The 14,843-nt window shown below is 31.6% G+C and overlaps 3 protein-coding genes across 3 annotated transcripts; 1 reads left to right on the top strand and 2 right to left on the bottom strand.

Moving 5' to 3' along the window:
* The first annotated feature begins 1,748 nt into the window (after positions 1 to 1,748).
* RSI5 (jasmonic acid 2) lies at positions 1,749 to 3,957 on the top strand. The gene is given in 3 exon segments (NM_001288214.1): positions 1,749 to 1,929; positions 2,578 to 2,849; positions 3,355 to 3,957. Coding segments are annotated over 3 exon segments (1,056 nt in total).
* Positions 3,958 to 7,834: 3,877 nt separating this feature from the next.
* LOC102591277 (uncharacterized) lies at positions 7,835 to 8,855 on the bottom strand. The gene has a single exon (XM_006358927.2). The coding sequence runs from the start codon at positions 8,738 to 8,740 to the stop codon at positions 7,964 to 7,966; it is 777 nt and encodes a 258-aa protein (XP_006358989.1). The 5' UTR covers positions 8,741 to 8,855; the 3' UTR covers positions 7,835 to 7,963.
* Positions 8,856 to 11,620: 2,765 nt separating this feature from the next.
* On the bottom strand, positions 11,621 to 14,837 carry LOC102591606 (uncharacterized). The gene is made up of 3 exons (XM_006358928.2): positions 13,154 to 14,837; positions 12,534 to 12,679; positions 11,621 to 12,080 (listed from the first exon to the last, which is right to left on the bottom strand). The coding sequence occupies exons 1-3, from the start codon at positions 14,579 to 14,581 to the stop codon at positions 11,804 to 11,806; spliced, it is 1,851 nt and encodes a 616-aa protein (XP_006358990.2). The 5' UTR covers positions 14,582 to 14,837; the 3' UTR covers positions 11,621 to 11,803.
* Between the last annotated feature and the right edge of the window lie 6 nt (positions 14,838 to 14,843).

Raw genomic sequence — 14,843 nt, forward strand, 5'->3', positions numbered from 1 at the left:
AGTCAATTTAACTAATTTTCAAAGTTAAATTAGATACATTAATTTGATATTTTAAATAAAAATTAGATATTTAAAAATTATACGAAAAGTACTATAAATTGTAATTTTTTTCAATCTCAATATGATGAAAAAATACATCGTAAAATATTAATAGGAATTCTTATAGTTTAACTCTTAAAAAAGAAATTATGACAATTAAAAGTCGACGGATAAGATATCAATTATTAAAGATCTATATATATGCATGAATAATTAAATAGTGTAATGTAAGTATAACTTTTTCATCAATTTCACTAACACCAAAACTAGAAAAAGATGCACAAATGACAAATGTCATTTTTCACTTTTTAGAAAAAAGAAGAAAAATGAAAAATGAATGACAAAAAACGTTATAAATTTAATTTTAAAAAATGAATACGTGTTGTCCATAGATGACATTTTTATAAGATTTTTCTTCTGTAGTCTCTTTCACATCCCAATTATTATTATTTTAAAAAAAATACCACTCAATTCCAAAAAACAGCTAAGTCCCTTTTTTTTGTCCACGTATTTGCACGTGTCCCACACTCTATGAATCCTTAAAATATTTACTAATATGTAAAAAAAAAAATTTACATTAATCGACTTATTAACAAAGTAATAAAAACGATATGATGTTAGTAAGCTAATATAGTTATTATTATCAAAAGAAAATGTAGTACAGTGATGAAACTGTTTCATTCTTGATAAAGATATTTTGAATTTTAGCTCTAATTATGTTACCATATAACTAAATATATTAATTTTATTATAATAATTATCTCAAGCTAAAATGATTGTCAATGAATGAAAAAGGACCATTTTACATGCAGATGGACTAATGTAATCATTCAATTGTCACATGTTAAAATTTCTTGTGATAATGTAATAAAATTCCAAAATCAAAATTCAAGCAGCCTTTACCTCTTTCTCTTCTTCCAAAAAAACAATAGTAATACTACTCACTCCGTCTCAATTTATTTATCATAATTTTAATATAAAATTTAATTTGAAAATATACAAAATACACTAAAATTAATATTTTAATCTAATAATTTTAAATATTTATATATAAAAAATAAAATATTATAATTATCAATAAATTAACAAGAACTTTTTTAATGGACTAAAAAAACTACTTCTTCAATCTCAGTTATTTGACATATTTTTATATTAATTAACAATTTAACTTTAAAAATATTCAAATTATCATTAACAAAATGATTTATAATCACACAAATATCTATCTTTAAACCATAAATTTCAAACAAAAAAAATTCTTCATAAACATCGTATCTAGATAAAATAACTCATATAAAATAGAACGAAATAAAAAAAATATTACTTTTAATCTAAGATAAAAAGTGGGCGGAAAAACAAAAGATTCAATCTTCTAGAAGTTACATTAGAGAGTGCCACGTAGTAGGGGACCTCAAAGACTTTTTAAAATTATATTTTTGAAACTTGTTTTTTTTATTTAGATTCATGTATTTGGTCCAAAACTTTACTGCTTGATAAGGTCGGCTATTAAAATGCCTAACTTTTTAATACGTGTCACATTTTAGAACTATCAAGATTTTAAGAAAAAGACAATAATACTTATCTCTTTTTCCAATTTCGTCCATATATAAATCCCCCTACTATCCCAATTTCCAAAAGAAAAAAAAGTTTAGAAATTTTGAACAAAATATTTTTTTGATAAAAAAAATAGTTTGTTAATAAAAAAAAAAATGGGTGTTCAAGAAAAAGATCCACTTTTGCAATTAAGTTTACCACCAGGATTCAGATTTTATCCAACTGATGAAGAACTTTTAGTTCAATATTTGTGTAAGAAAGTTGCTGGACATGATTTTCCTCTACAGATTATTGGAGAAATTGATTTATACAAATTTGATCCTTGGGTTCTACCAAGTAAGTTTCTAGTTTTATTCAATCTCTTATATTTATTTTTCACTATCGAATTGATCTCTAACTAATTTGAGACTTCTGCTTAAGAATAAATGAAATTATATTCATTTCATCACGATCTTCGTGTGGTTTCTAGTTTAATTAAAGTTTTACTCCTATTGTTTTAGTTTTAATGGATGGATTCATAATTAAAGTCAATTTGTATCTAAAATATAGAATTGAGTTTTAGTTATTTTGAATCAATTAATATGAAAATATAGTTGTGTAATAATAAAATGATGATTTATGTGTTGGAATTTTGAATGAGGAAGAAAAAAAAAATCAAACTTTTAATTCCATATCATGAAATCGACAAGGAGAGTTGCTCGGATGCTAAGCAACCCTCACTTCCAACTCAAAGGTTGCGAGTTTGAATCGTCAAGAGAGCAAAAAGGGGTGGGAGTTCCCTCCCTAAATAAAAAACATGAAACCATATCGCATGGCCAAACGGGCCCTTAGTTTAAGTAAGATTTGGAAGTTTGTCGTTAAGACTTGACGAGAAAATTTAAGTTAAATTATTTTCAATTACGAGATGATGCACACCAAATGATATTGTACTATTAATCATTTGAATTTGATAAATGATGGATTATGTGTAATTTTTGTTATTAGGTAAGGCGACATTTGGAGAAAAAGAATGGTATTTCTTCAGTCCGAGGGATAGGAAGTATCCGAATGGATCTAGACCGAATAGAGTAGCAGGTTCCGGTTATTGGAAAGCAACGGGAACGGATAAGATCATAACTTCGCAAGGAAGAAAAGTTGGAATTAAGAAAGCCCTTGTGTTTTATGTGGGTAAAGCTCCAAAAGGATCTAAGACAAATTGGATTATGCATGAATATCGACTTTTTGAATCTTCAAGGAAAAATAATGGAAGTTCAAAGGTAATTTAATTCAACATTATTCTCTTTTTCTGTTTTTTGGATGAATATTTGCACTTTTAGTCCTTCAAATATTGGTAAATTTATGCATTTAACCTTTGATCAATTGAAATGTGCACTTTTAATCTACCTTCTTGTGAATATTTGCAAATTTAGTGAATTATTAACAAATGTATTTAATAACTAAGCTCTTTGTGTCTCTTCATCAAAGATGTTTTAACTTCGATGAATTGATTTACAGCAACAACAATTTGTTTTCACATAAATTGGGAATTATTACTCATATTTGTTATACCATATGATGAATTTGTACTTGATGTGCTCTAAAGGGACCAAGAGTATACATTTTAGTGATTTGAGGTCAAAATGTGCTTTAGTCAAATAGTATAAGGGATAAAGTTTAAATTCTCAATAATTTAGAGGACTAAATGTGAAATTATATCCCATTTCAATTTGGCTAATTGCATTTTTTAATTTGTATCTGATTTTTTTTTTTTGTATATTTCAGCTAGATGAATGGGTGCTTTGTCGCATTTATAAGAAGAATTCAAGTGGACCAAAACCTCTTATGTCTGGTTTACACAGCAGCAATGAGTACAGCCACGGTTCATCGACTTCGTCCTCATCCCAATTCGATGATATGCTTGAATCGTTACCAGAAATGGATGATCGATTCTCCAATTTACCGAGATTAAACTCTCTTAAGACCGAGAAATTGAACCTTGAACGCCTGGATTCAGCCAATTTCGATTGGGCAATCCTTGCTGGGCTCAAACCAATGCCGGAATTGCACCCAGCAAATCAAGCTTCAGGCGTTCAGGGTCAGGCTCAGGGGAATGTCAATAACCACATCCACAACCACAACAACAACAATATGAATTTTCTCAACGATGTTTATGCCCATCCTACTACGAATTTCCGAGGCAACACCAAGGTTGAAAGTATTAATCTAGACGAAGAAGTTGAAAGCGGGAACAGAAATCAACGGATTGATCAATCGAGTTACTTCCAGCAGAGTCTGAATGGATTTTCCCAAGCGTATACGAACAGTGTTGATCAATTTGGAATCCAATGTCCGAACCAGACGTTAAATCTGGGGTTCAGGCAGTAGGACACGCTGAAAAGTAAAAAAATTGTAACTTGAAATCTGAATGCCAGTATACTGTATGTACAGAAGATCTGGATTTAGATTTCCTTGCCCCAACGGATTCGAAGAAAGAGCAAGTACAGTTTCATGGCCAAGGAAATTAACGTCTTCGAATGCAAGTTGTGTCTGAAGTCATTAGGCTGAGGGCACGTCCGCTTGGAACTTTTTTGCAAGTTGTATCTGAAGTCATTAGGCTGAGGGCACAAACAGGAAATATATGCAGGGGCATGTATATTCTTTTAGGTACTGGGCTTATAGTTTGTTTTATTTTATGATACATTTCCAGATTTGGATGTATTTTGTAATTCTTACATTTCTGTGTAGCAAGTTATAGAAGATATATAGAAGTTACTTTTAAAATATTTTAAAATTTTATTATCTAAAATAAGCCATAAATATTATGTGGGTAGAAATCATTTTTATCAAAGATAGAATTACAAATTTAAAATTAATTGTTTCTAAAATAAAAATAAGATAATTATTTTTTTTAATCATATTCTGGTCACCCTTTCTTCACCTAATGTACATCAACTTATATGGCTATTTTATTTAGAGCAACCTAAAATATGTGAGACTAATTCATATATCCATATTCGTACATTTAGCAAATCCTGCGACGAGCTCGATCGATTTGAAACTAACACTCTTATTCGAAAGATCACTTGCTCAATCAATTGGGCCACCACCGAAGTGGCATATTTATACACTTTCCAGAGTATAATTTATTCAATTTTTTCTATATGTATCCTTTTCAGACCAAAATTTGCATATTCTTTTGTTCACATTGTATAATGTATAGGTTAAATTGAAAATTAAATCAATCCCATTAATATTCGACTAAGCACTAATATTCAATTTAAGTAATATGAGTGTTTTTGATCCTTAATTTGACTAACGGAAAAAAAGCATTCTACTTTGAAAATAAGCATGGTTTAAAACTTGGTATTGAAGTCGATGCGTTAAAAATAAATATGAGTTGAAAATCAATATTGGAGCTCATGCATTAAAGTTAAAATTGAGTTATAAAATTGGTATAAGTTAAAAGTGGTTGAAAGTTGTTGTTTTTCTTCTTTTTCAATGAATTCACATATCCATTGAGATTAATGGAAAGGCTCAATGACGATGCATACTGAGCACGTTTCTCATCCTCTCACTATTTATTTTTACCTCTCACACCAAACGATCCCTTAGAGTTTGGCCAAACATGTTATTAGAGTTTACTTTTGTTTTATATACGTTCTTAAGTTTTTTTTTTTTTGATTTCTCATTCAAGTCCAACTAATTTGGATTCTCCCAACATGATCTTTTTCCATTCTCAGAGTTTGAGCTCGAACCCAAAACCTTTGTTAAAGGTGAAGGAATCTCAATTATCCCGATGCAATTCATATCAATCATTATCAAGTAATTATCTAGATCATTTAACTTTAGGATTTGGATCGTCATAACCTCCTTTTTATCACTATTTCAACTAGTTAGTGAATAGTGGACTACAAAGAAACGAACGGTTTACAAGTTAACTTTATTAATTGAAGCAAGCCCCTTTTTTTGTTTTATTTTAATGATAATAGTTATGTTAAAGTTTTACTTTTAATAAAGGAGTAGCAATTCTTTGACTTATCAAATAATCAGCTATAACTTTCCAAAAGTATATGGAAATAGCCAAATATCTAAAGCATTACATATGCTTTTGAAGTTGAGAAGAAAGTAAAAAAGTTGGTAGGAAAAAAAAGTATATTAATACACACATATTGTTGTGTGCATATGCACATTTATTTTGTTTATACAATCAAACCATTTTATAAGGTAAAACTTATCAGTAGACCCTTAGTATTAGCACAATATTTCACTTAGACATTTTAAATAAGTCTGATACCTTTAAAATATTTATAGTAGGATCCGACTATGTCATCTTTGATGCTTTTTGACAATCAACAAAAAATATAATAAGAGTATAATACACTAACTAATGATAGTTTGTAAGGCTATTCAAAATTAAATTGAATCGAAAAAAAGTTATTGGATTATCGATTATGGGTGATTGATTTTGCGGTTTCGATAACGGTTTTGATTTTTTTTATATCGAGTTATCGATTCTTAACTAACCGATAACCCGATAGTAAATTGAATAATTATATTTATATCATTTGGTACATAAAGTTATTGACTGAGTTTAGTTTCATACTTTTATCTTAGGTTCTCTCAAACTTTTGGTTATTCTACAATGTGATAATGTTTGCTTTTGAGCAAGATGCATTATGATAACTCATGTGCATGATTCATTTGGTTTGTCACCTTGTTTCTAAGTGATTTTCCATGATTTTTTTTGGGCATAATACATAAATGTGCCCTTTAACTTAACCTCATGTTATATTTATGTCCTTCAACTTTGGGTTTGCACAAGTAGACACTTTAACTTGTATAAAGTTGAACAAGTAGACATATGAGTCCTACATGACATAATACACATAGGACACCACATAGGATGAAAATTGTCATGCAGGATGCCACATAGGACGCGTGTGTTTATTTGTTCAACTTTATACAAGTTTAAGTGCCTACTTGTGCACATCCAAAGATGGAGGGCATAGATGTGAATTGTAGCAAATTTAAGGACATATTTATGTATTATGCCTTAACGGTTAAACCGATAATCGAATCGATAACGGTTAATAACCGACAAACCAATAACCAATAAGCTAATATCTTAACGATTCTATAACGATTTCACATGTCAACAAATCAATAACCAATAAATCAAATCAATTAACTTCAAAATCGAATCGAACTAACCTATACACAACCCTAATAGTTTGGGATAAATTAATTAGTATGTTTGCCAAAGTCAGCAAGAGGGCAAAATCTCATCAACATTTACATGTAAAACAAAGTAGAATAGCTATTGGTACCTCACAAGTTGACAACAAGGGTTGGGGCTACCTCACAATTTCCTTTCTTTCTTTGTTAACTTTAATTAATTAGGGTCATATCATTGTCAATAAAGGGAATCATTATTATCTTAAAATCACAAAGTTTTAATTATCACTCAATTATTTCCTTTCCAAAAGAACATGTGTACAAAACACCTTTGGAAAAAAAAAGATATCTTTTTACTATTTCAAATTTAGGAAATCCATATATAATGCCAAAGGATTGAAATGTATGAGGTCACATCATTTTGCAACTTGATATATGAGTATGCATATAATTTTTTATTGAGTTAGTCTCTTAAATTTGAAAAGATAAAAGATAAAAGGGAATTTACATAAATCTCACTACTTTAAGAGTTAATTACTTATATACATTCTAGTTTGCAATATTACGCATCTAATCAGATTTTGATGCCTCCAAATACATGTATCTCAGATACATAGGTCAAATTTAGATGTAATTTGTTTTAGATACATCATATCCAAGTGAATTCACACCTATGTAAGATACATAACAAATCTCGCTCGCCACCGTCGCCTCTCTCCCATCTCACTTGTCACTCTTCCATGTATCTAGTATCCTAGATACATGTGAATCACTTCAGATACATACAGATACATGTATCTAATGTATATCTAGTGTGATTCACATGTATTTGAAATACATACGAATCTCTCTCGCCTCTCTCCCTATTTTTATGTATCTGATAGCAAAAATATATGTATTTAAGTGTAAGATACGTAGAAAACTCATAATTAATACATGTAATAATAATATATATATAGTAGTGAAATATGTTCAATTACATATTTCCATTTTTTTACCAACTCTTTACGAGCTCAATAAAGTTAAAGCATAGTTCTTTCTAATAATCAATAATGACACTTCCTTTTGAAATATTATTCACAACTTGTTATCAAAACGAGTTCAACGCTAATAACCTTAGAAGTTAAACTCATCAAGTTCAAATTCTGTGGCAAGCGAAAATGTATATATCAAACAAATATATAATTACACATGTAAATAATCATATTATAAACTACTAACGAGGAGACATGTACATTGAAATTGTATCATCAAGACCATAACAACCATGCCAACCAAGAACACTTTGCTTATATGGTAAAAATGTTTTCTTCTTCATATCTTTCAACACCTCCCTCTTCATCTTATAATGCAATTCATGAGCCGAATTTGATCCCATCTTCCTCCTCCTCGAGCTCGAGCTCGATCCTTCCTTCTTAACATCTTCTTCACGAGCTTTCTTCACCAACGCGTACTTACTCATCTCTTCCGTATTACTACTAGCTCGACTCTCAGAAGCACTTCTAAACAACAATAAGTCTTTCAATTTCCATCTTCTGTTCCATAACGATATCAATGATGAAACAGAGGACTCTGTTTTTTCCGTATCATCAATAGTTTCATCTTTTTCCTTGATTAACAAAAGATCTGATACTCTCATAGAAGAATTTAATTGAGAATTTATAATATCTTTGTTCTTTTGTTTCATTTTTGGCGACTCAATGGGTACTATTACTGGATTTAGCTTGATTTTCCCGCCATCAAATAACTCGTCAGCTGCTATTGTACTTTTCTCCATTATTTCATGTCCGCTAAATTCAAAAGCGAAATCATTTGTATCATCATCATTATCATTATCATTATCATGAGTAACGTTAGTATCTCCGTAGAGGGCGGAGATACGAGTAGGGCTAGTAGGAGCACTAAAAAAGAATGTTGTACCAAAATGTTGAGGACTTGAAGGTGCACTTATATATGGAGAAGTACAAGTACTGTCGAAGTTGAAATCTGACATTTTTGTAGTAATTTAATTTATGGGCAAGAAATTGTGTGAGAAATGGGAAATTTTTAGTTTGAAAAAAAGTGGAGAAGTGAGAGTGATTTATATATAGCAGAAGGAAAATACAGAGAAATGGAGGTGGGGAGAAGAATGGAAGTTATAGGAAAGAGGAAGGAAAGTGAATGATTTTGATTTGACTTTAATTAGAGATATTTAATTGGTTTAAATATTTTATTGTTTTTCATTTGGTAACTAATTACAAAAGAAAATTCATTGAACATTTTACTGCTGGTTTGGTTGTTGATTAGAGTTATACGAGAATTAGTTATTTATGTATTCTTTTTAATAATTTGAACATGTATTAGTTATGTGGAATTCTTAATTGCTAACTATACATCGTATTTGGTGTGTTAAAATTTAGGTATAATATATAAACGTGTCTTTTACTTGACTTGATAGCATCTATGTCCTCCAAACTTTGGGTGTGCATAAGTAGGAATTTTTACTTGACATAGTTGAATAAATAGACACATGTGTTTTACATAACATCCTACATGGTAATCTGTTTTTTATATGTATTATTTCACGTAGGATTTGTATGTCTACTTGTTCAATTTACACAAGTCCAAGTGTCTACGTGTGCATTTCCAAAGTTGAAGAACATAGATGTTAGTTGAAGCTAAAGTAAATGACACATTTATATATGGCATGACATAATACAGTATAACACATAAATACGCCATTTTAACTTGACTTCATTTAGTATCTATGCCCTCTAACTTTGGGTGTGCACAAGTAGACACCTAAGCTTGTATAAACTGAACAAATAGACACATTCGTCTTATATGGCATAACACATGTAGGACGCCACGTAAGATGGATGTGTCTATTTGTTCAATCTTATACAAGTTTAAGTGTTTACTTGTGCACACCCAAAGTTGAAGGGCATAGATGTCAGTTGAAGTCAAGTAAAAGGGCACATTTATGTATTATGTCATACATAAATAAGCCTTTAACTTGGCTTCGGCTAACATCTATGCCCTCCAACTTTGGATGTGTACATGTAGACACTTAAACTTGTATAAAATGGACAAGTAGACACACACGTCCTACATGACATAATACATGTAGGACGCCACATAGGATAAGAAATTGCCATGTAGGACATTATATAGGACGAATGTGTCTATTTGTTCAATTTTCTATAAGCTTACTTGTGGACACTTAAAGTTGAAGGACATAAATGTCAGTTGAAGCTAAGTTAAAAAACACGTTTATATATTATACTTTTTTCAAAAGTATTGCCCAACAAAATACCGGAAAAATCCAAAAACATTTCAGAAAAATGGTTCCTTCATTCATACCAAACACACCCTTAGGTTATTATATTTAGTTGGTTTAGTTAGGGTCAGAGATGTGGTGCTGCTATATATAATCACCAATTGTACCCAAAATATATATATTTTCTCACCAATAACCCTTAAGCTTTTTTTAAATATAAAATAAAAATTTGGGATTATGGATGATTAGATAGACATTAATCTTTCTTTCTCAATTAAACAGCTAGCCAAACAAGACAACAAGGGAAATTAGAAAATAGAAATTTTAAAATTTTATTGTCACGTTTTCAACCAATATATATATATATATATATATATATAACAACAAAAGTATATGAGGTAATGAGATATTAACTTTACAAAAAAGAAAAAAAACTTCTTGCTTGTGTTTGGGTCAACATAACACGTGAGATATTAACATTATAAAACAGATAAATTTATGTTTTTTATTAATAAACATGTTCATGGTGGGTATTTCCTTTTTATAAATAATTTGGGACAGTTGACATAGACAAATTGTGTTGTTGTTTATTTAGATTCTAGATGGCCGATCATTGTTGATTTCCATTACTATGCAAATACCAATATTAAATCAAATAGATTGAACACTACGATAAAAACAGTTTTCAGCGACAATAAATAAAGAGTAAAAAGTGCTAAAGTCTTTACTAACATTAATATCCAATTAATGTTGTTATAGACTTAAGAGATATTTACAAAGAGTACTAATTATCGTTAAATAATTGCCAATAAAAATCATTTTTGATATAGTGATCATGATTTTATATATAATGAAAAGCAATCGTTTCTAGGGATTAAAGTACAATTCCCTTTTTTGCACGTATGATATATATATATATATATCAAAATTAGATGCCACGTATACCGTTTACTCACTCATGTTTTTATATAGAGAAAAGGGTTCGAAATATATTTGAAGATCGAAATTGTTGTAACAATTTCAAACTTTGAGCAGGACCTATTACCCCTGCATTATTTAATAATGTATTTTAAAGATATATATGTGCCCACGTGGACAAGTTACTATTTATAATGATGCAATATTTATGATGTCCACGTGGGCACATATATACCTTTAACATACACTATTAAATAGTGTAGGGGTAAAAGGTTCTTCCCAAAGCTTGGTATTGTTACAACAATTTCAGTCAAAGTTCGGATATATTTCAAACATTTTTTCCTTTTATATATATTCAAACCAAGCAACAACAAAAAAAGAAGAGAATCACAAGTATTTTAGCCTCCAAAAGAAAGTACAACACACCAAGTACATGAGAGTTTTATGATACTTTGGCTACTAGATTTCCAACTAGACTATAACTAGGACTAGGCTACATATGCATTAGTCCTATTTCCTAAGTACAATATACTACAAATAAATGAATCTTAAGTTGAATATACTATCTTGATATCACAATAAAACAATCTCTCGCAAATTATGGATCTTTTTGAGTAAACTGAATATCTTATGAGAAAATATTAGACCATAGATGACAAGCTAATGTTTTATCTGTGAGGTTGAACAACATACGAGTAAACATTAGCAACCTAAAAAATGACATTGGAGTAAATCAGCCCATATCACATTTATAACACAAAACATGTCAAGAACATAAAAGAGTTCACTTCACCTTAATTCCTTGCATTCAAAGCAACAAGATTGCATAAAAAGTGAAGAAAATCATAAAAGTGAGGACTATATTGTTAGCATGATTTACTACTTTTTTCCTTTTCCCTTTCTAGATTTTTTGGACTTGGCCTTGGCCTTCCCCTTTGGCTGCTTCTTTTCAGTAGCCTTGTTACTGCTTTCAGAATAGGCCGCGATAGACGGTGACTCTATCTCTTCATCTTCAACACACACTGTATTACCTTGTTCCTCACATGAATCCTTCAATGTTGTTGGTACAATGCATTGACTCAATAAAGCTTCAATCTTGGGCTTTCTTGACAGCAAACTCTTCAATAGTTGTTCAGCTTTTGCTACTTCCAAGTTGCTGTATAGCATCAATGCAACAATTCATCATCAAGAGTTTTTATTCCAAAAAAAGAGAAAGAAATGGAACTATTGCCTCAACACAATTAAAAATGTATGTGTAAACGTGATGACAAGTTGTTGGAACAAAACATTGGTTAATAGGATGACAACAATGACATACCAGTGTAATCAAACAAGTGGGGTCTAGGGAGGGTGGTATGTATGCAGCCCTACCCCTTACGTTGTGGAGGTAGAGATGTTGTTTCCGATAGGACATTACATAAAAGAAAAGGGCTCAAGAAAGGATTACATCAGGAGCTAAAGCCATAGTTCCTAAGATGGAATGCTTTTAGCATGAAAGAAACTTTTCGAAATGGATATATTTTGAACGTCCTAAACAACTTTGGAAGTGTACATCTAAACAAGAGCGACCTATAAATGCAAGTGGCACGATGGTAAGAAAGCATCATACCTCGTATCCAAAAATGAATGGAGCTGTTGCAGCTCTTGAAGCATACGTTGCACTTCCTCAGCCATGTCCTCACCAGCGTCAGGCTTCTTCAGCTCAGGCAGAGTAATGGCAGCAGTCAAGAACTTTATGTGCATATTTATTTCCTCCTAAAAAAAAATAAGTTTAGTACCTTAATAATAATAATTCATAAACAGACACTCAAACTTGGCCACTGCGGGCAAGTAAGCACTCCAACATTGAGAGTCACGTCTAGAGACATTAACTCGGTCACATAAGTAAACACTCCAACTCTTTCCCACTATGTCTCATGGACACCTGACACTACGTGACATATAAATTTTGGAGATGCATGTGTAGATTATCATTGACACATAAATTTTGGAGATGCATGTGTAGATTATCATTTTGTAAGTTGAGTGTTCAACTGACACAGTGGAATCAATTTGAGTTGAGGCGTTTAGATGTACACTTTCAAAGTTGGAGTTCTTTACTTGCCATCTAAAGGCCAGGTTGAGTGTCTATTTACGCGTATTATGCCTAATAGTACTGTAATAATTTAATCCTTACCTAGCAGACACCTTTACAAGTTCCAAGTTATAATTAAAGAGAACTAGGATTACCTTCATCTTCTGAGCGACAGTCGAGGTAGTTCCATTGTTTTCACTGCCAATAAGCTTCAAAAAATCAGATACTTCTTGAAACAAGTCCCAATTCACTTGTTGCAGATTCTGCTCCGACGGAGGAGAGACTTCAGAACATGGCACTGTCAAAATCTTTGGTTGGTCAGAACAATCCGAGGAAGAAGTAGCATCCGGATTAGTCATGACTTCTGAAACTGTGGAATTAGGAGCTTGTGACTCATTTCTAGCGGGAAACAGCAAGTCAAAAATGTCTTCTATATTGCAGGTTGTTCCCAACTGCACATGAATGACATTAGGAAGCTTTCTGGTGGTATTCTCACGCAGGTTAACACACAAAAGAGGATCTCCAGCTATTTGAAATGCTTCCCCGATTTCACTGATCTGGAAGTACCTCCGCTTCAAACATGGAAAAAGAATGCCATAGAAATACTTTGGAAGCTGGTTCCTAACATCGTTGTTTCTGAGCACAAAGGAAAGAACATCATAGTATTTCCCAGTGTTCACACACAGCAAACATAGGACAACAACCAATCTCATAACCAATACCTTATAGTATGCCTCAAAATTTATCCCCGATCGTGTAATCCAAAGAGCTGTATTGCCTTTATTGGAAAGGAATTGTTGTACCATCATAAGAACAGAATGATAAAACTCTTCCAAAGACTGTTGGTTAATAGCAACCTTCGAAGTGTGTAGGACCTCAGACTGCTCGGAAATCAGCCATTCCACAAATGATGATTTTGTAGTGAAAAAGAACCCTTTACACTGTGACACCAAAATCAGAAAACGCTCAACAAGATACAAGAAACAACTCGGGGAGATATAGTCACTTAATTTGATCCAATTCACCTTATAGGTATCTTGTAATGCTTCATAAAATTTCTCAACTAATGTAACCTCCATAGCTTCACTTCGAACAATATCTTTAGCTAAATGAGACTTGGAAATTTTGCCTCCACAAGCATTGCCTGATTGATATTCTTCCATTTTTGTCGCTCTAATGCAGCTGAGAATTTCCATGAATGATTTCCATGAATGATATTCTGTTGGAACTCTTCCAACAATTTTCTTGTACAAATCTTCAGATAGTTTTCCGGAGGCAAGCCATATGATCATCACTCTTCCAATCTGTCCATAGCTCAAAGGACCTCTGGTGTTAATATCTTGATGGATGAATTCTTGCAACAAGTCACGGGAAAGCTCGGTTCTCCTTAGAGAAATGATATTCTCCATCAACGATTGTCGGGGGTCAAGGGGAAAGGCTATCTCAAAGTATTTTGTTGACAGTGTCAAGAAATTCCGTAGTCTCCACTGAGAACTCTTAGAATCAAGCTCCTTGGACTCACTTAAAAATTTAGCAATCTCATATATGTTTAGAAGGAAAATGCTTTGCCGGAAATGAGACATTGAAGTTGCAGCCGACTTATAGATGGACTCGAGAGTTTCAAGAACCTTCAAACCAACAAAAAGTAATTCGGTATGCCAGTGTTGTCGAGCAGCATAAATAAAATGCCGAGCATCAACAAATACAATCTTTTTGCTCCGCCGGATGAAGCTTTGGTGAATTTTTTTCACCCATTCAGCAGCAGGATGCAACAGTGCATATGTAACATTAAGATCATTCAATTGCTGCCTAGCACCAAAGTAATTTACGCAGAAATTACATAAG

Source organism: Solanum tuberosum, unplaced genomic scaffold (assembly GCF_000226075.1).
Source record: "Solanum tuberosum cultivar DM 1-3 516 R44 unplaced genomic scaffold, SolTub_3.0 scf00283, whole genome shotgun sequence".
Lineage (NCBI taxonomy): Eukaryota > Viridiplantae > Streptophyta > Magnoliopsida > Solanales > Solanaceae > Solanum > Solanum tuberosum.

Coding starts and splice junctions, on each gene's coding strand:
- LOC102591277 (XM_006358927.2), bottom strand. CDS start 8,740: ATGTCAGATTTCAACTTCGACAGTACTTGTACTTCTCCATATATAAGT.
- LOC102591606 (XM_006358928.2), bottom strand. CDS start 14,581: ATGTCTCATTTCCGGCAAAGCATTTTCCTTCTAAACATATATGAGATT. Junction 12,680..13,153: donor CTGTCGCTCAGAAGATGAAG/GTAATCCTAGTT, acceptor ATTTTTTTTTAG/GAGGAAATAAATATGCACAT. Junction 12,081..12,533: donor CATTCATTTTTGGATACGAG/GTATGATGCTTT, acceptor GATGCTATACAG/CAACTTGGAAGTAGCAAAAG.